This window comes from Artemia franciscana, chromosome 12 (assembly GCF_032884065.1).
Source record: "Artemia franciscana chromosome 12, ASM3288406v1, whole genome shotgun sequence".
NCBI classification, from domain to species: Eukaryota; Metazoa; Arthropoda; class Branchiopoda; order Anostraca; family Artemiidae; genus Artemia; species Artemia franciscana.
Window position 1 is genome coordinate 35,328,923 of NC_088874.1, and position 27,766 is coordinate 35,356,688.

Consider the following 27,766-nt stretch of genomic DNA (forward strand, 5'->3'; position numbering starts at 1 on the left):
GCTGGAACGCAGTCAAAAATTTGAAAATTAGCCTATATAAAAGTATTGTATTATTATAAAAGTATTGTATTATCTATCTGTCTGTAATTGCAATTTTTAAGGTTTCTAAGCTTTGTTAGTTTTCAAAATTTGCATGAACTGAAAATGACTTCTTTTGATCAAATTATAATATTTAATCATATAATCTAGGTATGGCTTCCTTTGATTTTATTACCTATGCCTTCCAATCGTCAAACAGTGGCAAATAGGCTATATACTTTTCATTGAAAAATGTGGCTTTTTCATGATGTTTTCAAATATAATTTTGGTTCTGGAGCAAATTTCATTTTGAGTCATTAATGAGGCTCTAAACTGTATCAGCAAAATGGGCAAGGGTCTAAGATTAGCCTAGGTCACTTCAGAAGAATACATGCTAGAACAAAGAAACACATTTTAGATTGTTAATTTTATACATTTTTTAGGGTTTATTTTGTATCTGGTAAAATTCTAGTTTAGTGACTTCTTGTTTTCTTGGATAGGGGTTAGGCTAGGAAAATAAAACTTTTAGGGATGGGTCTACAGGCCAAAGTATGTCATGGGAAGGTATTTTTAAGAACCTACCTCAACTGGCATCTTCTTCAACTTGCATCTTTGGCATAGCCTATTCTATTGATCAAAATATGATATTAATCAAAGCCTTGTTTTCAGGCTACCCACATCCAACCAAGAGTTCAACACAGTTTTTGCAGATTATTCTTTTGAATGCCATGTTCAACACAGCAGATATCTTTCTCAGAACCCATGTTCAACCATGCTATTATTGTATACTAGCTGTTGGGGCAGCACTTTGCACCACCCCAACACCTAGTTGGTGGGGGTGCTTTGCGCCCCCCTGCATGTGTAAGCTGTTACATGCCATATTAGTTATGCACCATTGTAGTTGTGTCCCTGTGTCACACCTGTGAATATGGATATATATATATATATATATATATATATATATATATATATATATATATATATATATATATATATATATATAAATATATATATATATAAATATAAATATATATATATATATATAATATATATATATATATATATATATATATATATATATATATATATATATATATATATATATATATATATATATATATATATATATATATATATATATATATATATATATATATATATATATATATATATATATGTATATATATATGTATATATATATATATATATATGGTCATTATTTGTGTCCTGGTGTCCCAGTCTGTAATTTCTCTTTGAATTTCCCAGTCATCATTTATATTCCTGGTGTCCTGGTCTGTAATTTGCATCAGTCAACAAACATGATGTGAGTCAACAAACAACTTCATGACAGCATAATGCTCAATCCTTATAATGATGTCAGTCGACAAACATGATGTCAGTTGACACCCAAACATGATGTCAGTCAACACACACACACACAAACAAACAACTTATTTATATATATATATATATATATATATATATATATATATAGATTTCAATTTTGAAGAACCTGTGTGCAACATGCTCTAAACCATAAGATGAAAACACAAATTTTTGCTGGGTTGAACATAGGGTAAATGTTTAGTTTCATCAAAGCTATCTAGAGCACTTAGGAATGCTAATTCTAGAAGTGCATCCATTTTCTGGCTTTCTAAAATTCCCCTTCAATAAACTAAAAATGCAAAAAGTGTGCAGGGTTTTGAAGCCAAGGGAAATGTTGGGGTTATACAATATGAATATAATTATATTTAAAATACTATTTCCAGTCATAACTGGTAATTTCTGTATAATAGGCCTTGTAAGTTGAAAAATAATAACAAACTTAGGCATCCATTAATGCTAATTGTTCACTTTCAAGTTTAAACTAGCCAGTGAACCTGTGAATCAGACCAATTAGGGAAATATTACAGTTATGTCCTGTCGATTTGAAGAGATGCCTTTCCACACAATGGAGATTATACAGTTTTTCAGTTTATTCCACTTTGCTCCTTCAGTTCCAACAGTTGTTTGGTTAATGATGCATTTGCTTTACTTGTTGATGATTAAAATATGCAACACTTTTTTTTTGCAACATGGTCACATCATTTCACAATTTCTTACCAGTGGCAAAGAAAGACTCAAAATGGAGAATAGATTATAGTTTTAAATTTAGGAATAGTTAGTATATTTAGAAAGGTAGACAGTACAACATCTAATTTTGCTTAAAGGTAACCTTATAGACTATAGCAAATTATATAGAGTAGATCAAATTAGTCCATGAGCCCTGTGGGCAGCAGGACAAGGTCTGTATTCTATATTTAGTGAATAATTATTTGGTGTGAAGTCTGAAAAAGAAAAAAAAAGTTGATAATATCAACTAACAATTCAAACAATCAGAATACAGACCTTGCCCTGCTGCCAGTGGGGCTCATGGACTAATTTACTTTTTTCTATTGGTACTGTTACCTCCAAACAAAATTGGATGTTTGTTTTGTTTGAAAGTAGATAATTAGCATCAATGGATGCATGAGTTTTTAATTATCTTTCAACTTCCTACTATACAGAAAACACCAGTGATGACTGGAAATAGTATTTAAAAGATAATTTCATTAATATTGTACAACCCCAACATTACCCTTTACTTCAAAACCCTGTCCACTTTACACATTTTTAGTTTGCCCCATGGAGGAGGAGGGTCAACCAGAAATGGATGTGCTTCTAGAATTAGCGTTTCTAAATGCTCTAAACTGGAAATTATGCTTCTTTTGCAGCATAGTTTCCAGTTTAGACAGCTTGTGACAAAACTAAATAATTACCAAACATAGAGAACCTGAATACATTTTGTGTGTCACACCTGCTTAAAACATGCTTCAAACTCAGTGCCTGAAAATATAGCTCAAATGAGAAAATAACCAAAAAAAAACAATAAAACTCCTACTTTGTTACTTGCTTCAAGTACTAATGAACCATATTTTCTTATTTTTTCCCATTTTCATCTATGTTTTTCCATTCTTTTTTATTGATATAGGTTATCACAAGAATATCACTTTTTTGGTCAATCCCCTTAGACATTTGACAACTTCATAACACCAGAAGAGAGGGTCTGGCAATACATTGTCAAAAATGCAAATAAAACTATGAAAGTTAGCATAAAACTAACAATCAAAAATGTATTTCTTGTCTCCTTCAGAAGAGGCTGGATTTTTTATGTTTACCATAAAATGTTATTTTAAAAAGAAATCTGTTCTAAAAAGCAAACACTGTATATACCTAATGGGTAACAATAACCAAAGATAGGTTAGATCAAAGGGACCTTTCTTCTGTGGTTTAGAGTAGTTTTTAGACTACCTCACAAAATCAATTTTTATAGAGTTTGTAAGTCACTTGGGTATGACAATCAGAAGCACAATCGTAGCCCAACTCTTTATATACATACAATTATATTAATCACTATATATGAAGCAAGTGATGTGTTGCTCCAGTTGTTTTTTAAAGGTTTGGCTTCCTGATCTTTGTTGAGTCTTCTTTTGAAAACTTTGACTGATGTTGAAGCCAGGGTCACCTCACTTAAATAACAAATCATTGATGATTCTTTGACTCAAAAAGTCTTGTCTGATTCTCCTCTTGGCTTATGCAGCTTCTTAGATTGACCTTGTGGTTGCCTTTCTTTAGGTCCAATCAGCTGTGTAATATTTTTGTAAAAAGGACCATTAAGTTAGGCTCACAATTGTCTTGTATTGCTTCAAGGATTCCACACGACTGGCAAGTAATTGTTCTTTTAACAAGTCTAAGGCCTGAATTTGCACTGGAAACAGTTTGTATAGAGTGTTCATAGAGCTTTAGAAGTTTATCTTTAGTTACTCCCAGGTCTTTACTACTAGCATAAGTTGGTAGTGGAATAGGGAATAATGCCTGGATATCGTTCACAGTATATTTGTGCTGAGGATCATTGTAACTATCAAATAGTTTTGACTTTGGACATCATATCATTAATATAAAGAAGAAACAATGCAGGTCTAGTATCAGTAACCTGGGAACTATACTCAAGACTTTACACAGGCTGTGAGTAGGTACATTTGCCATACCTTAAATTACCTTAAATTGCAGCTTGGAGCGATATAAGGATTATCCATCCTTGTGATGCTCCATGAAAAAAAAGAATTCGTTTGGTGTAGATTGTGGCTGTTAGATTAGACTCTTGTGGAGGACTCTGCAGCTTCCCAATCGTAAAGGAACTCCTGGCAGAGCCATTCCCTATCAAGGTGGGACTTGAACATGTCAGTTGAAGTAGCAGAAACTGTTTCTTCAGATAGCTGGTTCCAAATATTGATGATTCTTTGGCTGAAGAAGTGGCTTCTATGTCTACTCGTGGGACGCTGTATGGAGAGCTTCAATGAATGTCCTCTTGTACCAGAATGCAAGGGCTGTGCAAAGAGACCAGGAAGGGTATTTTTAGAGAGGATTTTTTTGGTTAAAATAATGTCACCCCTTTTCCATTGGTATGTCAGCGTTGGCAGCTTCAAACAACGTAGTCTTTCTTTGTATGGAAATTTATTCATGTTGCTAACCATACTCGTGGAAAGCTGCTTGGAGAGCTTCAATGAATGTCCTCTAGTACCAGAATGCAAGGGCTGTGCAAAGAGATCGGGAAGGGCATTTTTAGAGAGGATTTGTTTGGTTAAAATAATGTCGCCCCTTTTCCGTTGGTACGTCAGCGTTGGCAGCTTCAAACAATGTAGTCTTTCTTTGTATGGAAATTTTTTCATGTTGCTAACCATACTCGGGGAATAAAGGTAACCATAGATGGAAAGAAGATAATTACAGGTAACAGGTACATATGTAACCATACAAGTAAAACGCTCTGTTCGGCTGAACCGCCACCAAATGTGGGAAGATGCTGCCGAGTCATTAGAGAAAGCAGCACGCTTACATGACACCCGCAAGCGTTTCCAGATCCGGAAGGAATCCGTTGGTAAGAAAGCTGCTGTCTCAGAAATAATCAAAAACAGATCAGGAAAAATCATTAGTTGTCAGAAGGAACATTCAGCAAGATGGAAGGATCACTTTCAGCTCCTCCTGAACCCATCCCCTTCATCTGCTCATGATGCCTTCCCACCTTCCATCTCTAAAGAGCCTTACAATATCGAGCTGGATACACCGACCAGAGCCAAAATACTAAAAGCGATCAAAACCCTAAAAAACCACAAAGCCCCAGGTGAAGACGGCCTCCCCCCGGAACTATACAAACAATGCCCTGAGGTCACTGCTGAACAGCTCCATGGCATTCTCAAAGAAGTGTGGAGGACCAACACTTTTCCAAAAGATTGGAAGACATCAGTCATCCTCCCTTTCTATAAGAAAGGAGACAAAACCGAATGCAAAAATTACCGTGGAATAAGTCTCATAGACATTGCCGTCAAAATATTCAGGATCATACTCTTGAACCCCTTCAAAGGGGCAAGGGAGGAAAGAACTCAAGGAAATCAAGCCGGCTTTGGACCAGGTAGAGGCTGTACTGATAATATCTTCGCCTTTCGCCTCATTATCCAGCAGTTTGAAAGGTACAACCTACCCCTGATCTTGATGTTCCTGGACTTCCTTGCCGCCTTTGACTCTGTCACTCGCCAGAAACTTTGGAAGATCCTAGAGAATGACGGAATGCCGCTGAAGTTTGTTGAACTGATGAAGGCATACTATGACGCTTCAGTGAGCCGAGTTAGAATCTATGGCAAAGAAACTGAAGATTTTCTGGTTGAGTTCGGAGTAAAACAAGGATGTGTCCTCTCTCCGACTCTGTTCAATTATTGCATCGATTGGGTGCTTGAAAATGTTCTATCGTCTTATCCAGGAGCGCAGGTTGGACAGAATCTCTCACTGACTGACCTCGATTATGCGGATGATGTTGGCCTCCTGTCAGACCCTGTAGAAGCCCAAAACATGCTTGACAGCGTTGTGGCCTGGGCAGACCTGATCGGCTTGAAAGTCAGCACATAGAAAACGAAATTCATGGCTATTAACCACGACACAGGACCATTCCCACTAACTGCCAACCAAGTCCAGCTGGAAAAAGTCAACCATTTCACATACCTAGGCTCCCAGCTTTGTTCTGACGGATCTTCCGACGCTGATATCCAATAGATAATACAAAAAGCGCAGACAGTCTTTGCCTCCCTTCAGAAACCCTTATGGAATCGCCATGAAATCAGTGTCCAAACGAAAGTTCGAATTTACATGGCACTAGTCTGCACCGTTCTCCTTTACGGGTGCGAAACATGGTTGGCCAAACTACAACAAGAGAATACACTTAAGGTGTTTGAGCATACTTGTCTACGAAGAATTCTCAGAGTACAGCTACGTGACCGTATCTCCAACGTGAATATACGTCGAATGTGCAATATTCAGAGAGATGTTGTGCTCACTATTAAAGAACGCCGTTTTAAATGGTTGGACCATGTATTACAGAAACCGCCAGAGTACCTGCCTCGCCAAATACTTGTAGTTGAGCCTATTAGCTACTGGAAGAAACGCCAAGGAGGACAGAGGAAGAACTGGTGGAACCTGGCCAAGTCAGACCTTGAACCAATCGGAGGTTTCAGAAAATTCGGTCACAGATGGTCAACACAGTGGCTCGCCTTTGCAGAGCAGCTGGCACAAGATCGATCAACATGGTCCAAGAAGGTCTCTAAGATCATCGATGCCGGGCGAGGTGGAAACGCCTGATTCCCGCCTCAAGTACAAGTAAGTAACCATCTTAGTGGCATGACGCTGGACATCCTCAAGCAACTTCTTATCTTTTTTGAAGAAAGGGGCTGCCAATGACATTCCAACCTCCAGGCGTGGACGTACAAGTGCCTTATATAACTTCATAAGAACTCTAGGGTGTCAGCTGGAGATGGTTCTTTTTATGATACCAAGGGTTTTATTTGCAGAAGATGAAACAGACTTAGCATGGCTGCTAAACTTTAATTGGTGATCCACAATAACCCCAAGATCTCTTTCATCGGAAACAGCAGAAAGGAAGTTGTCTTGAAGGAAATACTTATGATGCTTGTTGTGTTTGCCATAATGGATTACATGGCATTTGTCAACATTGAAAGTCAGAAGCCACATCTTAGCTCATCTTCCTAGACTGTCAAGATCTGTTTGAATTTATTGCTGGTCAGAAGGAGTAGCCGCTTTTCCAACTAGTTCTGAGTCATCAGCGTAAGGGTAATAAGATAAGATTTGAAAGAAGGGTGGGTAGTTTGTTAACATAGAAGTTGAAAAGTGTTGGTCCAAGAATAGTGCCCTGGGGCACGCCACTTAATACAGTTGTGGGAGAAGAGAAATGAGGAGTTCTTTGTGAATCAAAAACTCTGAGACTCTGTGATCTTTCAGAAAAGAAGCCCATAATCCACTGTACAACACCTTCGTTGACACCTGCAGCCCTCAATTTGATTATGAGGAATTCATGACGAACTTTGTTGAATGCTTTGGACAGATCAAGAAGAATCATTTCGACAGGAAAACCCTTATCAAGTCACTAATTCATATGTTTGGATGAGGTTAGTGTCCACAGATCTGCCAGATCTGAATCCATGTTGTGATGTGGAAAGGATATTATTGACCTCAAGATGTTCAATTAGAGCTTTATTAACAAATCTCTCAAGCACCTTAACAACTACAGAGGTGATGCTTATAGGACGGTAATTTTCTGCTGAGTCTCTTCGTCCCTTTTTATGGATTGGGGTTATATAAGATGTTTTCCAATCATGCGGTAGTTCCCCGGTTTGAAGAGATAACCGGAGCAGCATGCACAGGGGGTAACTGAGAGGTTTTCGACACTCCTTAAGAAGACGTGGATGAACACCGTCTGGTCCCTTTGACTTATTTACATCAAGCTTCTCGAGGCTATTGAAAACCATTACTTCACTTACTGACAGATCAGGCATAGGGAAAAGCACTTCATACAATGGAGGATCTGGTGAGGAGGTACCTGAATTTTGGGTAAAGGCAGAAGCAAATTGTGCATTTACAATGTCAGCCTTATCTATTGGAGATTAGTGTAGTACACTGTGGTCAACAAGGTCAGGAATAGTATGATGATTTGGGTTTTTAGAAGAGACATGTCTACAGAAAGATTTTGGGTTTAACTTGATCTCAGAAGCTAATTTTTCCTCGTTAGCAGATTTCAGTTTTTTTTTACAGAATCGGTTACACGATTCCGTACTGCCTTATAAATTGACAGGGTCTCCTGGTTCCTCTTCTTCATATACCGTTTCCAAGCTCTAGATTTCTGGTTAATCAGCTTCTTAACTTCCTTAGTGAGGAAGGGAAGTGTTTTGGGCTGTTTCCTAAAAATAACCCTGGAATGTTTCTTTTCAAGAGCAAGAAGATAGTTATAAAAAGGTGTTATAAAAAGTTATAAAAAGATGTACAATATTGATATCAATCAGCTGGGAGGTCCATTAGCCAATCTACCAGTTCTTGGTTGATTCCTACAGCTCTTAACTTCTAACAAAGCAAATTATATGGGAACTTGTCGAATGCTTTGGCTAGGTCTAAAAGATCCAATTCAACAGGAAGACCTTTGGCCAGTAACTAGGTAGCCTGATAGTAACTAAGTATCTAGAAGGTCAGTTTCTGCAGATTTTCCTGGGAGAAAGCTCTGCTACCTGTTGGAGATAATCTCATTATTAACAAAGTGTTGAAGAAGTGTATCATCAACAATCCTCTCAAGGAGTTTTGCAACACCAGATGTGAGGCTGATAGGTCTATAATTTTCTGCTTTGGATCTGTCCTGTTTCTGAAAGATGGGTGTGATATAGACTAGTTTCCATTGGGAGGGAGCTTCCTAAGGATGTGTTGACAGAGTATAAACAGTGCATTGGCAATTTTCCACACAAGTTCGTTTAGGATATGGGGATGAATGTTCTTGAGATCAGCAGTCTTGTGGAGGTCCAAGCTGTTGAGTCGTTTTTCAACCATAGATGCAGTAACTGAAATATAACTAAGTTGCTTGTGGATGTTGTGCTCTAAGTTCTGAGTAGGAACATCATCAGGCTCCTTAATGAAAATGATGCAGTTTGCTCATTCAGAAGATTAGCTATATTTTGGGTCATAGTGAGTTTTTCTCATGTGCTATCAAATGTTTTATGGATTCCTAAATGTTGTCTCTGCTAGATACTTTGTTCTATAATTTCTTGGGGTTCAACTTTCTTTGGTTTGTAAGTCTTAGCTTGAAATTACTGTAAAGTTGTTTGGCAATGTTCCTTAATTTATTTGATGATTTGATGTATTTTTAATTATGACCTGGCTTATTTTTTCTCCAATGGTGCTTCTTTATGTTTTATGATAGCTGTCATATGTGGTGAGGTTTTTGGTATGGGACAAAATTTTTTATTGAGTTCTGTTGCCAACTTTCCATGAATATAGCCCAGAATTTTGCCCATTGCTCATTGATTTTACCCAGGAGCATCAACTTCCAGTTTATCTGCCTCAATTCAACCTAATTCATCTTTTGAAATATCCTTTTTTTAGCATGTTTCTTGAGTAACTAATTTAATAAGAAGGTGGTCACTTTTTTAACAGTAGTCGAATTACAAGTAATATTGTCATATTGAAGCCTCTCCTTCCTATAGAGATTAGGGAAATCAAAGTCATCTGCAATAAGAAAATCACCTTTAATGTTTTTTGTGGCTTTTCAAAACATGTTTGTGAGTGCATTCTTGCACTCTATTGTATCAAAAAATATCAAGAGAAGAAACAATCGAACTGCAATTGAAATTCTTAAAAATGTTGCAGTTGAAGCAGCCCACTCAAAAATGAAAAGGAACTCCAAAAAATCTAATATTATGACCCTTAGTTTTACCACTCCTTTAACTTTTTCACTGAAAATTTACAAAAAAATTCTGGGAACTTAAAATTTAGAATAGATTATCCTTCAGTTGAAAAAATCCAATCCATTTACATTTATTGTTGGAAATTCTATGCTTTTTATGCTTGTATTTTACAATTGTTTTCTAGTTTTTGAGCTTCTTTATCTCCTTTTGAAGACAGGGGCATGTTGCTACAAAAATCTTTTAAAAACTATTCACATACATCACATACATAGTCCCTAGCAGACCATTAAAGACAAGTTCCAATACAGTGATGCAACTTTACGGATAATTTCAGAGTTATGAAACTGTTATTTACTGCATGATGACAAAATTGTAATTTTATAGAAAACAGCCTCTGAAGTAGGCAATTTTAACAAACATGCCTGTTAAAGAAAAATTTGAAGCAGAATTTTATTAATAAGAAAAAAAACTAGTATGGACTGAAAAAGCATAAATGAAGTTTTACTAATCCATATGTGCGAAATTCAATATTGAAGAAAATAACTGTAATCCACAAAGGAAAAAGAAACTGATGCCAAAAATTCAAAAAAAAGAAACAGGAAGAAGAGGGTGCTCTATGTTTTGTTTATTGGAGCAGTATTCTAAGTCACTTGGTATACATTACAGTATTGACTTTGTTTTATGTAAGAGATGGGCACTTAGTGAATGTGAAGAGGATAATAAATTCTAAACATGTAAACACTGCACTTCAGATGTGGAAACACAATCCAGTCATTCAGATTAGTATATAACATGAAAAAATTTAGGTAATTAATAGGAAGATTTGTGTCAGAATTTTAGTTTTTTTATATACTTAATTTAAACATTACTCAATGAAAATGTTTCTATCTTGATTTATAACCACCTAATTATTGCAATCCTTTGAAATATTAATTACCCTTAATAAAGTATCAACTTGCCCTATAGTGATATTAGTGATATCAGCTAGCTCTGATATGGGGTAAGCTAATACATTTTGAGTTGTCCAGCAAAAAAAAATATATTTTTTTATTGCTTAGTTTATACCAAGATAAAAAATATGCTTTTGTAACTAAATGTAAGAGCTTTAGGAATATGCTTTTTTATGGTGGAATAATGCCAAGCATGGCTTAGTAAAACAATAAAATGTTAAAACTGGCTCAACTAGCCCCAATCTCCCCTACCATATAATTATTTACCATATAATTATGGTAAATATCATACCATATAATTATGGTATAGGCCTATATCATCATATAGTGATTCATTAATTATTTGGATTCTAGATATTTTTAACCACCTGGAACAGCCAAGAGAGACTGACTGTGCATTTGATTCAATTGTATAAATATGGACACACCCATGCTGATGGGCTTCACTGCTGTTAAGCAAGGTAATTGCTTATATGGGTGCCTGGGCCAGTTTACTGCTTATCTGTACTACTTTTGCTCCACAAATAGGACAGTTGTTATGATTCCCCACTTTTGTTTGCTACTTTACTAGAAAAATAAATTAAACAGTCTATAACAGAAATTGTCAAAACTAAAATATTGTTAACCAATGTTTGTATTACCATTGTGAAATTTAATACTTTTTAATACTTTTTTAATACTTTTTAAACTTTTTATTTTCAGAGTTTTAACAGTTTTTAATTATACTTCCATGCAAAGACTAGGATATTGAGAAACAGCATAAACTCCAAAAACGATTAAAAAAACGCATGTCTAAAAGTATGTTATCCTCAGCTTTGTTGAACCTTCCGTTTCTCTTCTTTGTAAACTTGTATCTATCTAACGTCACCCCTTTCCCAAGCTCCCTCAGTCTTTTTAAAAAAAATATTAAGGTATTTCAGATTCCAATTATACTCTTAATATCTGAAAGGCTACGTTTTACTGTAAATTTTCTTTATGCGGGGGAGGGATGGGCGTTTGAATTCCCTTCTATTCAAGAATAATTTGTTTTATTTTATAGACATTGTATACTTATCTTTATAAAATTACTACTTATTTACCATAAAATAAACAATACTAACAGACTCTACCCCCTAGTGTTTCATGAATGGTTTCTTCAATCATGGATTGCAGCTCTTAGGATTTTGACTCCCTTGCCTTTTAACTGTTTACGGGTGGAAACTTATTCTTTGTGGCACAAAAGACAGAGTACTGTATTATTTTGAGGCAGTCTCTTTTATTACTTAAAAGGGGCACTAAAGATCATCATTTCTAGACAAATTAGTTAAAAAAAAAACTTTCTGAAAAAGAGGGTTTTCAAAGACACGTAAATGCCATAATAAAGTTAAGATTAAAAGATATCAAAAATTACAATAATTCAAACTCAAAATTACCAGAAATTACTTTTAAAGAATAATTGAAACCCATAACAAACAGAAATGAAATAAACAGTGATAGCAAAAAAACATCCAGCAAGTACTAGTATAAATGAGTAAATAAATCTTAAAACAAGTAAAGTTTAAATTAAATATGCAAATCAAGATTAAACGAACAAGAATCTTTGCTATTGAATTATATGTGAAGCTCAAACCAAACATAAACTAAATAAACAATCATATCAAAAAATATACAACAGGTACTAAACTAAATGGATAAATAAATCTAAAAACGAGTAAAAAGTAAATTGAATATGCAAGTCAAGCTTAAAATGAACAACAATCACTACAAAGGATACTACCTCCGTCCCTAACTGCAAAAGTCCAAAACATACTGCATCATTGGTGCTTTACTGAAAACAAATAATTTACAAATATCTTCTTTTGTACATATTGCAACATTGAAAATAAATATAAAAATTACAGTAGAATCGGATTTTTAACTGATGAGCTTTCAGAAATTATTATCATCAATATTTTAAATATTCAGTATCATTTTATTATTTCTTTCTAAGACTGACCAAGAAAAAATCTAGTTTTACTACAAACAAGAGTTTGAATACTGGGCTTTTCCCTAACTGTAAGTCTAAACCTGCTGCATCATTGGTCCCTCACTGAAAACGAATTATATTATAAATATTTTCTTTTCCAGTTATTACAGCATTGAAAATGAAATGTAAGTTAAAGTGAAATACAATCTTTAACTTACGAGCTTTCAACAATGTATACCACTATATATCAACTTTTCAGTTTGATTTCATTAATTCTTTTCAAGACCTTGCAAGATACACATAGTATTCAGTAAAGTGCCTATGATGCAGTAGGTTTTAGACTATTACAGATAGGGAAGGAGGCAGTACTCAAACTTTTCTTTGTAGATATTTTGCTTATTTTAAGCTTGATTTACAATATTCAATTTAAGTTTTACTCGTTTTCGGATTTATTTATTCATTTATATTAGTAGCTGTTGTATATTTGTTTGCTGTAGTTGTTTATTTTGTGTGTGTTTGTTTTGGGTTTCGTTTATAATTCAATAGCAAAAGATTTCTCTTCGTTTTAAGGATGGTTTTCATATTCAGTTTAAGCTTTGCTCGTTTTAATTTTATTTATTCATTTATAGTAGTACTTTTTGCATGTTTCTTGCTATGACTGTTTATTTAATTTCTGTTTGTTTTGGATTTCATTTGTTTTTAATGGTAATTTCTGGTTGTTTTGAGTTTGAAATATTGTATATTTTTATTTCTTCTCATCTTAAGTTTAATATGGCCTTTACTTTTCTTTGAAAAAATGTGTTCAGAATTTTTTATTTTAACTGTGTTTTGTTTGTTTTGATTGGCAAAATTTCAAGTTTTTCAAATTTCCTTTCCAAATTTTTGTATTTATCAGACATTTAAATATTTAAAAATATATGGCAGTATTCCAGTGACTAATTTAGCTTTGGATTTGATTTTTTTAGGGGGGTCGGGTAAGGGCTCAGCTCTCATAAGCTATGGAATAAAATATCATTAATGATTTAATGGGGGGTGGCGGTCGGGCCCCTTGAGGGCTAAGGATCAGTTCCCATGAGCTTTGGAATAAAGCATTGTTATTTTTTGTGGGGGAGGGGTACTGGGCCATGGAGGGAGGGTCAGTCGTTAGCTCCCGCAGTTTTTATGGCACTTGGTATTAACCAAGTGACATATAGCAATCGCAAATTCTGTCGGTCTGTCGGTCCTGGTTTTGCCAGTTTAGGCACTTCCAGATAATCTAGGACGATAAAACTTGGCAGGTGTATCAGGGACAAAACCATATTAAATTAGAAATAGTCGTTTCTCCGATCTGACCATCTGGGGGAAGTGGGTGGACGGTTAATTTGGAAAAATTAGAAAAAATGGGGTATTTTTGACTTACGAACAGGGGGTCAGATGTTAATGAAATTTGATATTTAGAAGGATATCGTGTCTCAGAGCTCTTATTTTAGATCCTGACCGGATCCGGTGACATTAGGGGGAATTGGAGGGGGAAACCTAGAATCTCAGAAAACGCATAGAGTGGAGGGATCGGGCTGAAACTTGGTGGAAAAACTAGGCACAAGTCCTAGATACGTGATTGACATAACCGGAACGGATCTGCTCTCTTTGGGGGTGGTTTAATTCTGAAAAATTGGAAAAAATAAGTTATTTTTAACTTACGAAGGAGTGATCGGATCTTAATGAAATTTCATATTTAGAAGGACCTCGTAACTCAGATTTTTTATTTTAAATTTAGACAGGATCCAGTGCTATTGGGGGGAGTTAGAGGGGGGTGGAACTGGAAATCTTGGAAAAGGCTTAGAGTGGAATGATCAGGATGAAATTTGGTGATAAGAATAATCACAAGTCCAAGATACGTGACTGACATAGCCGGACCGGATCTGCTCTCTTTGAGGGACTTGGGGGGGGGGAGTTAACTCGGAAAAATAAGAAAAAATGAGGTATTTGTAACTTACGAACGGGTTATCAGACCTTAATGAAATTTAATTTTTAGAAGGATCTTGTGCTTCACAGCTCTCATTTCAAATCCCGACCAGATCTGGTGACATTTGGGGGAGTTTGAGGGGGAAACTGAAAATCTTGGAAAAAGTGGAATTTGAGGTATCTTTATCTTAAGAATGGGTGATCGAATGTTAATGAAACTTGATATATAGAAAAATCTTATGTCTCTGATACTCCGTTGTCACTTCGAATTGGATCCGAGGATATGGGGGGATGGAGGGGGAAACGCGAAATTTTGGAAAACGCTTAGAGTGGAGAGATCGGGATGAAACTCGGTGGGCAGAATAAGCAAATGTCGTAGATACGTGATTGACGTAACCGAACTGGATCCATCCTCTTTTTTGGGAGTTAGGGGAGGGGGTCCAGTGCTTTGGCGAGTTTGGTGCTTCTGGATGTGCTACGAAGATGGAAATTGGTAGGCGTGTCAGGGACCTGTGCAAATTGACTTGATAAAGTTGTTATTCTCCGATTCGACCATCTGGGGGGGCTGAAAGGAGAGGAAAAATTAGAAAAAATAAGGTATTGGTAACTTATGGTTAGGTGATAGGATCTTAATGAATTTTGATATATAGAAGGACCGTGTGTCTCAGAGGTCGTATTTTAAATCCCGCGGTCATTAAACCTCTGATTTTCCTTTTAAATCAATCTATTGATTTTTAGAATTATTCTAGAGCTCATGCCATATGAGTTCTTGGCTCTTGGCGAAGTTATTCTTTGAGTGGAGTGAGGGCTGGGTCTAGGATTGAGGGTTAGGTGATTTTAGAAATAAAAATGTCGTTCATATGTTTTTGGGGGAGGGGTTTGAGCCATGGAGTACGGACCAAAGGTCAAATCCCATGATTTTTGGAGTAAAATGTCTTTAATAAGCTATGATTTGGGAGAGAGAGGGCTAGAGGTCAGCCCCCATGTTTTTATGGCACTTGGTATTAACCAAGTGACATATAGCAATCGCAAATTCTGTCGGTGTGTTGGTCTGTCCTGATTTTGCTACTTTAGGCACTTCCAGGTAAGCTAGTACAATGAAATTTGGCAGGCATATCAGGGACCGAACTAGATTCAATTAGAAATAGTCTTTTTCCCGATTTGACCATCTGGGGGGGGGGCGAGTGGGGCTTGGTTAATTTGGAAAAAATAGAAAAAATTAAGTGTTTTTAACTTACGAACGGATGATGGGATCTTTGTGAAATTTGATGTTTGGAAGGATATCGTGTCTCAGAGTTCTTATTTTAAATCCCGACCAGATCCGGTGACATTGGGGGAAATTGGAGGGGGGAACCTAAAATCTTGAAAAACGCTTAGAGTCGAGGGATAGGGATGAAACTTGGTGGAAAAATAAGCAGAAGTTCTAGATACGTGATTGACATAACCGGAACGGATCTGCTCTTTTGAGGGGAGTGGGGGGGTTAATTATGAAAAATTAAAAAAATGGGGTATTTTTTAACTTATGATGGAGTGATCAGATCTTAATAAAATTTGAAGTTTGGAAGGATAACGTGTCTCAGAGCTCTTATTTTAAATCTTGACTGGATCCGGTGACATTGGGGGGAGATGAGGGGGGACCTAAAATCTTGGAAAATGCTTAGAGTGGAGGGATCGCGATGAAACTTGGTTGTAAAAATAAATACAAGTCCTAGATACGTGATTGACATAACCGGAACGGATCCGCTCTCTTTGGGGGAGTTGGGAGGAGGGTTAATTCTAAAAAATTAAAAAAGATGTGGTATTTTTAACTTACGAAGGAGTGATCGGATCTTAATGAAATTTAATGTTTGGAAGGATATCATGTCTCAGAGCTCTTATTTTAGATCCCTACCGGATCCGGTGAAGGGAAGTGGGGGGGGGGACCTAAAATCTTGGAAAACGCTTAGAGTGGAGAGATCGGGATGAAACTTGCTGGGAAAAATAAACACAAGTCCTAGATACGGGATTGTCATAACCGGAACGGATCTGCTCTCTTTGGGGGAGTTGGAGGGGGGAGGGTTAATTCTAAAATTAGAAAAAAATCGAGGTATTTTTAACTTAGAGTGGGTGATCGGGTCTTAATGAATTTTGATATTTAGAAGGACCTTAGACTCAGAACTCTTATTTTAAATCCCGACCGGCATTAAGCCTGTGATTTACTTTTTAAAGCAATCTATTGATTCTTAGAATTTCGCTAGAGCTCATATTGTATAAGCTCTTGGCTCTTCCGACCTTGTCACAAGTGCCACATGAGCTCTTAGCTCTTGTTTTAAAAATATTGACAATAAGATATTTTTACTTTTATAGGGTGGGGGATGTTTCATCCCTGGAGTTTTTTTATACGATCTCTGGTCTAGTTTGAACAAAATGGGTATCTCAAAAATTTGACTGGATGTTTTAGGACAAAAAAGGGTAGGGCAGGGGTCTAATTGCCCTCCAGGTCCTTTTAACTTTTAAAAAAGGAAACAGAATTTTCAGTTTTCAATCGAATGAGCCCCCTCCAAAGTTTCTACGACCAGCCTTTCTATGAAAAACCTTATATAACCCGAGGCTTAACTTAACTCACTTGCCTCCTGGATGCTGGCGGTTGTTTAAACCCTGCAGGTTTTGTTTTATAATCTTTGGTGTTTTTTTTTTTTTTTTACAAAATATCTACCTCAAACATTCGATCAGATACATTTAGGGAAAGGAGGGTATTGTGGGGGGAGGGGGTTGTCATACGATTACTTTTGATTCTTAAAAAGAAAACTAAAAATTTCAATTTTTAATCTTTTGAGCTCCCTACGAAGTATATACGACCACCTCTTCGATAAAAACCGTATATGCCCCTGGACTTTAATTACAACCCTACCCTGGGCCCTGGGGGTTATGTTAGTCCCGAAGTTTTGTTATCTAATCGTTGGACTCTTTTGAACAAAATCGTTATCTCAAAGTTTTGATGGAGTGCACTTGGGGGGGGGGTGCTTGAAAGAGGGGGATGGCTGCCCCTCCCCCCTTAGGAGATACGGAATCAAACATTCATTCTTTTCTTAATGAAAAAACCTTACATGCTATCAATCGAAAACTTATATAAGTGGCAGTCCTAGTCTTGGGGCTGAGTTATGGTTATTTGACTTTTGGATTATTTTGAACGGAATGGCTGTGTCAATATTTTGATCAGACGCATTTTAGGATAGAAGGGAGTAAGAAGAGGATGGTTATCCTCTGGTAACTTTAGACTCTTAAAAAGCAAACTCTAAACTTTGAGTATCCAATCAAATTAATGTCCTTCAAAGTTTATACAATCACCTCTTCCATACAAACTTGATATAACAGCAATTGATATAACAGGCAATTAGCAGAATTTATAGCACTTGCCCCAGGGGTTGAGGCGATGTCAACTTTGGAGGTATAGTTTTTTGCCTGTTTACTCTTTTGAACAAAAATTCTATCTCAAAATTTTGATCGGGTCCATTTGAGGGAAAAGGGGGCTGGTTCCCCTTGATCTCTTTTTACTCTTCAATGGGAACGAAAACTTTCGATTTCCATTCAGATGAGGTGGTTTTTGGAAAATGAGTTCAACTCTATGAAGTTTGATCGTTGGCTATATTTTGATTTAAATGAATCCTATTTCTGCTTCATATTCAACTAAATCTTAATTCATTTGAATAGAAACCTAGCTGCTTACAATTGTAGTCTAACTGTCTTCATTTTTTGAAGACAGCCTTCATTATATGACGTCACTATATGACGTTCAAACTATATGACCTTAATTCATTTCAATAGAAACCTAGCTGCTTACTATTGTAGTCCAGCTGTCTTCATTTTTTGAAGACAGCCTTCATTATATGACGTCACTATATGACGTTCAAACTATATGACCTTAATTCATTTCAATAGAAACCTAGCTGCTTACTATTGTAGTCCAGCTGTCTTCATTTTTTGAAGACAGCCTTCATTATATGACGTCACTATATGACGTTCAAACTATATGACCTTAATTCATTTCAATAGAAACCTAGCTGCTTACTATTGTAGTCTAGCTGCCTTCATTTTTTGAAGACAGCCTTCATTATATGACGTCACTATATGACGTTCAAACTATATGACCTTAATTCGTTTCAATAGAAACCTAGCTGCTTACAATTGTAGTCTAGCTGCCTTCATTTTTTGAAGACAGCCTTCATTATATGACGTTCAAATTATATGACCTTAATTCATTTCAATAGAAACCTAGCTGCTTACTATTGTAGTCCAGCTGTCTTTATTTTTTGAAGACAGCCTTCATTATATGACGTTCAAATTATATGACCTTAATTCATTTCAATAGAAACCTAGCTGCTTACTATTGTAGTCCAGCTGTCTTCATTTTTTGAAGACAGCCTTCATTATATTACGTCACTATATGACGTTCAAACTATATGACCTTAATTCATTTCAATAGAAACCTAGCTGCTTACTATTGTAGTCCAGCTGTCTTCATTTTTTGAAGATAGCCTTTATTATATGACGTTAAAGAAAAAAATGCAACGAATTGAGCAAACACACATGAGTACATATGTACTGCTAGTGGAAGGATGTTAGGACATTGGGTTTGATTGTAGGGAGTAGGTGGAGCTGGCTCTGCACAACTATCACACTTTTTGGGGGTAAGGGGGGCTGAACCATGAAGGGAGGGCCAGGGGTCAGATTCCATGACTTTGGAATAAAACATCGTTAATGATATAGCTAAAATATTGCTAATAATAAATAATAATATCGCTAATTAAAATAATAATTAAAACATGTAACACTTACAATTTCTGAGACAATCCAAAATTCCTTGGTGATAAGAATTACAATTTCCAGGTGTTACCGCGAAACTTGGTTTGTTCGTTATTTTGAAGTCTCTTTATCTCATTACAAATAATTATTTCAAAACTTCTTTTTAACTTTTTATTTTGCGTGGTTTATTTGTTTTGTTTTAAATCAATTTATGGCTCTTGACATGGTCAGCCTTACTTCAAATAAACAGAACCTTCGTCAGGGCTTCAGGCTCTTTTTTGAAGTTCCGAAAAAATAATGTTATAAAATACAGTAAAAACCAAATTGAATAGCACCTATTTTCGGTGAATTAGCTTTCATTTTCTTTAATTTTTCAGTGGCATATGATTCAAGATTTGTTTCATTGTTGCCTACCGATGCTCCTGGGATACGGGTAAATCGAGACGGGATAGATATTTCAAGGTCGTTTATAGTTCTCTTACGGCTCAATGTTTTAATGCTAAACAACATTCCGATATAATTTCCTAGCGAAGTTTTTACTCTATCAATCTTCGAAGTACATTTTGAAATACGGTATGCATGGTTTTTTAAATAGAAAATTGGTCGAAAACTTGAAACAAGGTCAGTTTCCCAGTTTGTAAAGAAAGTCTAGATCCTTCCCGAGGAAAACGACTATTTAATATTATAATTCTGCCTGAGGGAATGAATAGATCTGAAACTAATGAGTTTATTGGTATAGATATCTTCTAAACTTTTACTATTAATATTACACAAAATAATGAGTCAGTTTTTTTGCTATTCTGCATCGTTACCTGAGTGGTGAGTTACTAATCAGCTTGAAATGCTATGTTTTCTGACATAAAAAGTCTTTTTCTAAATAAGTCTTAAGCGTTTTGTTTCTATAGGTGGTTGGCTCTTTACTAGGAAGCACATATTGCTTCAAACCTTAGTGAAGAAACTTTTTGACAAAACCTATGATAATTGGCCATTATCCTGATAATACAGTTTCTTTTCCAAATCTAATACTCTTCAACTTCTGTATATATTTATGAAGTGACGAGGTGTTGGAAGGATCAATTTGCCTTTACTCATCCATAACTTCGGTAAAAGAAAATTATGTGCTAGTAGGCTGATTTTATTTGAGTGTGTTTATTTGATTTTTACTCTAACTTTTGCAGAAGCTGAAGATATATCCCCAAATGACGATAAAAATTTTTTTGGAAGTAAACAATCTATGTTATGTATTGAAAATGAAGCCAATCTTTTTGCTGTTTCTCCTGGCGTATCTGGAGATTTTAAACACAATGGTGATCATCTTAAACTGGAGTCAAACATTGACCTATATGAAGGTATGCTTTAGACATCCTCATCCTCTGTATTTTTGTGTGTCCAAAATGAGAAGGTGTATCTTAAACTTCCCTTGAAATTGTGGCGCAGCCTGAAAGATAGGTGTTTATTTTGGCGCAGGAGGTGCCGTTCTTATTGTGGCACAGGACGAAATTGTGGCGCAGCCTGAAAGATAGGTTTTTATTGTGGCGCAGGAAGAAATTGTGGCGCAGCCTGAAAGATAGGATGTGAGGAACTATTGCATCTCAGTGGATTAATTACTTTTGGAAAAATGTTTGGTAAACAATAATCCCAGATGGTTTTGATTATCAAGACATGGAATATTGTATCCCAATTAAACCCCTGAATAAAATGACAAGCTTAGTTTTATTTGGAACTTTTTAGCTGCAACTTCCGGTTATTGTGTCCGAAATCTCCTATGTAGGACATACCAAACGGCATTTAAAAATTAGATTTGTACATAATCAAGAATATATTTCGTCAACCCTGGAACAAATATTCAAATTTTAAAATTTCATGTTGGCTCCAGCTGAACACTTGTTTAATGTCTCAGATTTTTAGTGTGTTCTAAAATGTCAATTCGATATTTAGAGACCAGGATATTTAAAAAAAAGTGTTAGGGGAACCATTGAAATTAAAATATTTTATGCGAAAATCTGGCTTTGAATAGAGACGCTGGTGAATTTGGCTTAAAGTAAATTTATGATAATTCCTACAGTCAAATAAAGTAAATTTCGTTTCTCCCAATACTTTTGACCTCTGTTTACCTGATCTAGGTTAACCAAATAAATTTGTATCTTTAACTGTTTTTTTTTAATATAAGATAATTAAACAATATGTAATTAATATGTTGTTTTGTATAAATTTCAATGTTTTATATGTATTATTTTAGTTTATCTGCTGAAGACTGAGTCTGTATATTTGTCGAAATATCCAGATATTTTTGTTGTTTCACTATTAAATAACAGAATTCGTCGCTGTTGAGATTTTGGAATCAGCCGTCTTATTTTGGAATCAGAAACAGTTTCCAATAAGGAGAGCTATTCAAAACAATACTTTACAGACTTTTGTCTGTTAATTAAGCTAGAAAAATACAGGTCTTTGTAATTTGAGCGAATTCCATTCTATTTTAGTTCTTTTTGTTTCAGGTTCCTTTGATAATGGTATGAGCAAACAAGGATTTGGATTACCTAGTATGCCAGGTCGTGGAAAGCTGCGTCTAAAAAAAGAAAATAATCTGACCTCTCAAAATGAGATGCCTAGTCACATTTATAAGTTTGGTGAAAATAATGTAGTAAAACATGAGGTTTCCGATACTGGAAAAACACCTTTCAAATGTAATATATGTAAGAAAAGTTTTACTAGTAGTGGTAATTTATCTCGTCATCAAAGAACTCATACTAGAAACAAACGATTCGAGTGTGATAGATGTGAGAAACATTTTAAGTCTTTTTACGGGTTATCTTATCATCAGAGAACCCATACTGGAGAAAAACCTTTTGAATGTGATATGTGTAAGAAATGTTTTACTTCAAGTGCCGGTTTATCTGGTCATCGCCGAACTCATACGGGAGATAAACCTTTTGAATGTGATATATGCGAGAAAAAGTTCCGCGACAAATCCAACCTCTCTAAACATCAAAGAACTCATACTGGGGTAAAACCATTCAAATGTGATAGATGTGAAAAGTGTTTTATTTCATTTAACGCGTTATCTTGTCATCAGAGAACTCATACTGGAGAAAAACCTTTTGAGTGTAAAATATGTAAGAAAGGTTTTTTTTCAAGTGCTAGTTTATCCTATCATCATAGAACTCATACGGGAGAAAAACCTTTTGTGTGTGATATATGTGAGAAAACATTCCGCGCAAAAGTCCACCTAATTATTCATCAAAGAACTCATACGGGAAACGCACCTTTTGAATGTGATAGATGTGAGAGATGTTTTACTTCAAGTTATGGGTTATCTTATCATCAGAGAAGTCATACTGGAGAAGAACCTTTTGAATGTAATACATGTAAGAAATGCTTTTCTTCAAGTGCCAGTTTATTGGATCATCAAAAAACTCATATGGCAAAAAAACGTTTTAAATGTAATACATGCAAGAAATGTTTTACTTCGATTAATGGATTATCTTATCATCTAAGAAGACATACTGAGGGAAAACCCAGTGTTTAAGGGCGTTATTTGTTTATTAAAATGTTTATGATCAAATAATTCAGGCTGCAAAAACTTTTGTATGAGCAATTCATAAGAAAACCCTGTGGATTGCAATTTTATTGCAATTCTTTCTTTGTTAAGCTTTTTGTATATATTTTCTATATTGTGTTTATGTTTTGTTTTATCTAACAGCTTGCTTTCTTTTGGTAGTTGACTAAAAGCATGAACTTTAATCCTACATTAAACAAAAAAAAAAGTTTTTTAAATGAAAGTAAGGAGCGACATTAAAACTTAAAATGAACAGAAATTACTCCGTATATGAAAGGGGCTTTTCCTCCTCAATGCCCCGATCTTTACGCTAAAGTTTGATTCTGTCTCTTAACTCTACTTTTTAAAACAGTAAAAAACTTTAGCGTAAAGAGCGGGGCATTGAGGAGGAAAAGCCCATTTCATATACGGAGTAATTTCTGTTCGTTTTAAGTTTTAATGTCGCTCCTTACTTTCATTTAAAAAACTTGTTTTTTTTGTTTAATTTCTGGGCGTTTTTGAATTAATGCATGTTTTGGTCTTGGCTCTACGCACATAAATAATTAAAACGAAATTTTCATATTAATTTTTTTTTGGCTAAATGGCTTTTTCATAGTTTTAATCGGAAGATTTTGAGAAAAAAGGAGCGAGGGAGGAGGCCTAGTTGCCCTTCAATTTTTTGATTACTTAAAAAGGCATTAATTTTCAACTTTTTACGAACGTTTCCATAAGTAAAAAATATACGTTACTTATGAATTAACTTACGTAGCGAACTCCTGTATTCGTATGTTTTTATTGCGTATATGAGGGGGTTCGCCCCTCGTCGAAACCTCGCTCTTTACACTAAAGCTTAAATTTTGTCCCAATTCCTTAAGAATGGCCCCTGAATCACAAAGGCCGTAGAATAAGTAGTTGTAATTACTAAAAATACTTTAGCGTAAAGAGCGAGGTATTACGAGGAGGTAAACCCCTCATATGCGTTATAATGTCTGTTCGTTTTCAATTTTAATGCTGCTCGTCACTTTCAGTCAAAAAAACTTTTCATATTTATTTTTTCATTGTTTTTTTAAATAATGCTAGAAAATCGTGCACCCCCTCCATTGAAAGTGTCTTCCCCCATGAGAAGTTTCCATGGAAAGATCCTCCCACGTAACCCCTCCCCTCAACTCTCCCCCCCAACCAAAAAAAATTCCCCTGAAAACGTCTCTACACTTCCCAGTAACCATTACTATATGTAAACACGGGTCAAAGTTTGTAAATTGCAGCCTCTTCCAAGGGGACTGCGGGGGAGTAAGTCGTCCCAAAAGACATAGTTATTAGGTTTTTCGACTATGGTGAATAAAATGGCTATCTCAGAATTATAATCCGGTGACTTCGGGGAAAAATTGAGCGTGGGAGGGGGCCTAGGTGCCCTCCAATTTTTTCGGCCACTGAAATAGGGCACTAGAACTTTTAATTTCCGTTAGAATGAGCCCTTTCGCGACATTCTAGGACCACTGAGTCGATACAATCACCCCTGGGAAAAAAAAACAAATAAACACGCATCCGTGATTTGTCTTCAGGCAAAAAATGCGAAATTCCACATTTTTGTAGATAGGGGCTTGAAACTTCTACAACAGGGTTCTCTGATATCTGGAGCTAATGGTGTGATTAAGATCGTATGACTTTTAGGGGGTGTTTCCCCCTATTTTCTAAAATAAGGCAAATTTTCTCAGGCTCGTAACTTTTGATGGGTATAACTGATCTTGATGAAATTTATATTTAAAATCAGCATTAAAATGCGATTCTTTTGATGTAACTATTGGTATAAAAATTCCATTTTTTAGAGTTTCAGTTACTATTGAGCCGGGTCGCTCCTTACTACAGTTCGTTACCACGAACTGTTTGATAATATAAGAAAACAACTTATTTTTATTAACATGGTTGAATTCACTGAGCAAATTTAGGGGGTGTCTTTTTTAACAATCGGCTGAAATATGTTTCGATTTGGTAAAAATTATAGTGGTTGAAATTATGTAGTTTGTACACATGAACCAATATTTTAAGGAAAGGTTCTGTGAGTCAATATGGGATTCGTAATGAAAAAGTGCTATTAGCACTCTTTTCCATGGGGTACGCGGAACTAAACTCCATAAATGCTAATTTGTTTTACTCAACTTATTGCAGGGTTTGTTTAGTGTCTTGCTCCTTACTATAGTGAGAGCAGAATGTAGTTAGTGTTAGAAAATCTATTTTCAAAGTTTTTTTTAATAATTACAAAAAGCTTAAAAGCTGAATAAGACCATACAAAGAAGGTTCTAAGACAAATACCACTATATCATAACTTAGAAAAAAAATCATCGTATCTCTACATCCCAAAAAACAACATCGTGGAGAAATGCACTCCAGAATTTTTCTACTTTCTTTATCTGTTCATTAATATATTTTCTAACCTGGAAGATTGTACTTTTTGAAGTTGTCTTCAATTAGTCACCTCTTTAAAATACTCTTCCCAGCCACTTTTACCTGATAATATTGCTCCCAAGTATTTAAATTTTTCACAGACTGAGAGAGAGGCTTTCAGCACAAATTCCTTAAGCCATGTTTCAATAGGTTTTGGGAGTGAGTTTCATATTAAAGCTTTAACGAAGATATAGTATTAAAAAGAAACCCAGAGTTGAGATACTGGGAATATAGAGTTCTTTCTTTATCAAAATTGAGCACTAAATCCTAAAAAAAGCTTCTATAACACTCAACTAAGATACCAGATTCCTAACAGTGTTGTCAGGTGATAATTGATTCAGAAAAGCTTTAGCAATGTGTAATTTCGTCATATTTTAACTTTGCTTTGAATTTTGGACTGGAGCTATTTCTGACTTGTTTTCGAAAATTAACGTTTCCAATCACAATGTCGTGATTATATAAACCTTTCTAGGAAAATGTCCTTTTCTACCAACCATATTTAAGCTCTAAAATCCTTAATTACGACTATACCTTGACAATAAGTTTTATTTCTAGAAAATAAGTTTTATGTATTCTCTCTTATTTGTCATTATGGACCCAAAATGTCTTTCAACCAAGTTCTATCTGAAGTTTACTATTAAAATCGATGTTTTACTCATTTTTGCAGTTTCGTAGAATGCAATATCAAAGGTCACACTAGGTCAATTGCCCATGTTAATCAAATTAATTAAATACAGTTAATCAAATTTGATTGTGATAATATCACAAGGCTAGTTAAATTTTACACATAAAGAGTTATTTTGCTCTGGTTACATATCCAGTCTGATGACTTTTATATGCTATAGTTATTTATATATATACTTTACTTTTTGTATTTATGTTCCATAGTTTTTGGGTTCACCTTTGCTTCGCCCCTGAATCTGAACTCACGGTCTAATTGACATTCAACACTTAGAAAGTTTTAATTTAACCTCTAGCAGTTCATGAGAAATGGCTGACGTGCATTGCGTCTTTTGATTTACTCAGCTAAGCGTGTGGTTTTCAGACAATAGCCTACCTTTTTGCAAATTTTGTATGTCTTTGCGTAGTGAACGATCCCTAGAAGCTCATTGCTGATAGACAAACAAAACATAATTGCCATTTTAGGTACTAAAAGAAAAAACAGTTAGAAATATTGCCGCGTTGCAAAGACCATCTTTAAACCCTGAAATGGGTAGAATTTATATCGAATAGAACAAGGCTATCTCCTCCTCCTCAATCCCTCCCATTTGTTTGTATATAAAAATCAGAGGGTGCATGTTCAATTGTAAATTGAAAGTTTTAGAGTCTTCATTAAAATTCAAGAGTGAGTGGAGAGTGATCAGCTTCTGCCATCCACATTTATAACCCATCCCTATAGTAGAAAATATAAATAATATGCGTCCAAGTATACCATACCCCCCCTCTCCCAGAGGACCCTTGATAAGTGCCTTAAATTATGTCAACTTCAATTGTTTGCAGATATTTATTATAGCTATTTATTTATGATATAAATAGATATTTATTTATGAGAATTTTTGAGTCTTCATTAAAATTCAAGAGTGAGTGGAGAGTGGTCAGCTTCTGTAATCCACATCTATAACCCATCCCTATAGTAGAAAATATAAATAATATGCGTCCAAGTATACCATACACCCCCCTCCCAGAGGACCCTTGATAAGTGCCTTAAATTATGTTAACTTCAATTGTTTGCAGATATTTATTATAGCGGAAAAAGGTAATGTTAGCTTGGTCTTGGGAGTTCAATGGTATGAGATTTTCCGGTATTATTCTGTTGACCAAAGAGATTAATCAACTTTTTACTGCGGGAAGGGGGAGGGGCTAAGAGGCCCCAAAAACTTATTTTTCCTTTATCAATTTGAAAGCAATTGTAAGTCCAAGGGCCAAGGAATTCATGCAAAAAAAAATCATTCAAATGATTTTTCCGTTTGAAGTCGTTCCCCTTTCTAAGAAGGCTAAAAAAAAAGGTCAAATTTGTTGGTTGACTTGAAACTTAAAGAACCTTGAGCTACGCAGACCCCAGTGCAGAAGAAATATTTGCAAAAATATAGCCTGTGAATTGCCCTCGAAATGCAGCTTAGAAAATGGCGAAAAAAGCGCCAAAAACTTTTCCTGCGCACTTTAGACTAAAAGGGCTATCTTAGAAACTTCTGAGGCTGTCCATTTGATTTTAAATTGAAAGTTCTTGCATTGTTTTAAAGGCTTTATACTTTTTCTTTTATTTGAAAATTCTTTCAAAAAAAAAGTTTCAAATTTTTCGAAAATTGCGAACCAGCTTCAAAGGAAGTTTGGAAGAAAAAAAAAACAG

At 35.3% G+C, this 27,766-nt stretch overlaps 1 protein-coding gene across 2 annotated transcripts; it reads left to right on the top strand.

Annotated features, from left to right (window-relative positions):
* On the top strand, nt 1-27,535 carry LOC136034041 (oocyte zinc finger protein XlCOF6.1-like). 2 transcript variants are annotated; one of them, XM_065715115.1, is made up of 4 exons: nt 1-42; nt 11,126-11,232; nt 20,621-20,791; nt 21,938-27,535. In XM_065715115.1, the coding sequence occupies exons 2-4, from the start codon at nt 11,190-11,192 to the stop codon at nt 22,966-22,968; spliced, it is 1,245 nt and encodes a 414-aa protein (XP_065571187.1). In that variant the 5' UTR covers nt 1-42; nt 11,126-11,189; the 3' UTR covers nt 22,969-27,535. The 2 variants fall into 2 exon arrangements, with proteins under 2 accessions (XP_065571187.1, XP_065571188.1); XM_065715116.1 differs by having other exon boundaries at nt 31-61.
* The last annotated feature ends 231 nt before the right edge of the window (nt 27,536-27,766 follow it).

Coding starts and splice junctions, on each gene's coding strand:
- LOC136034041 (XM_065715115.1), top strand. CDS start 11,190: ATGGACACACCCATGCTGATGGGCTTCACTGCTGTTAAGCAAG. Junction 11,233..20,620: donor CTTCACTGCTGTTAAGCAAG/GTAATTGCTTAT, acceptor TAACTTTTGCAG/AAGCTGAAGATATATCCCCA. Junction 20,792..21,937: donor AAACATTGACCTATATGAAG/GTATGCTTTAGA, acceptor TTTTTGTTTCAG/GTTCCTTTGATAATGGTATG.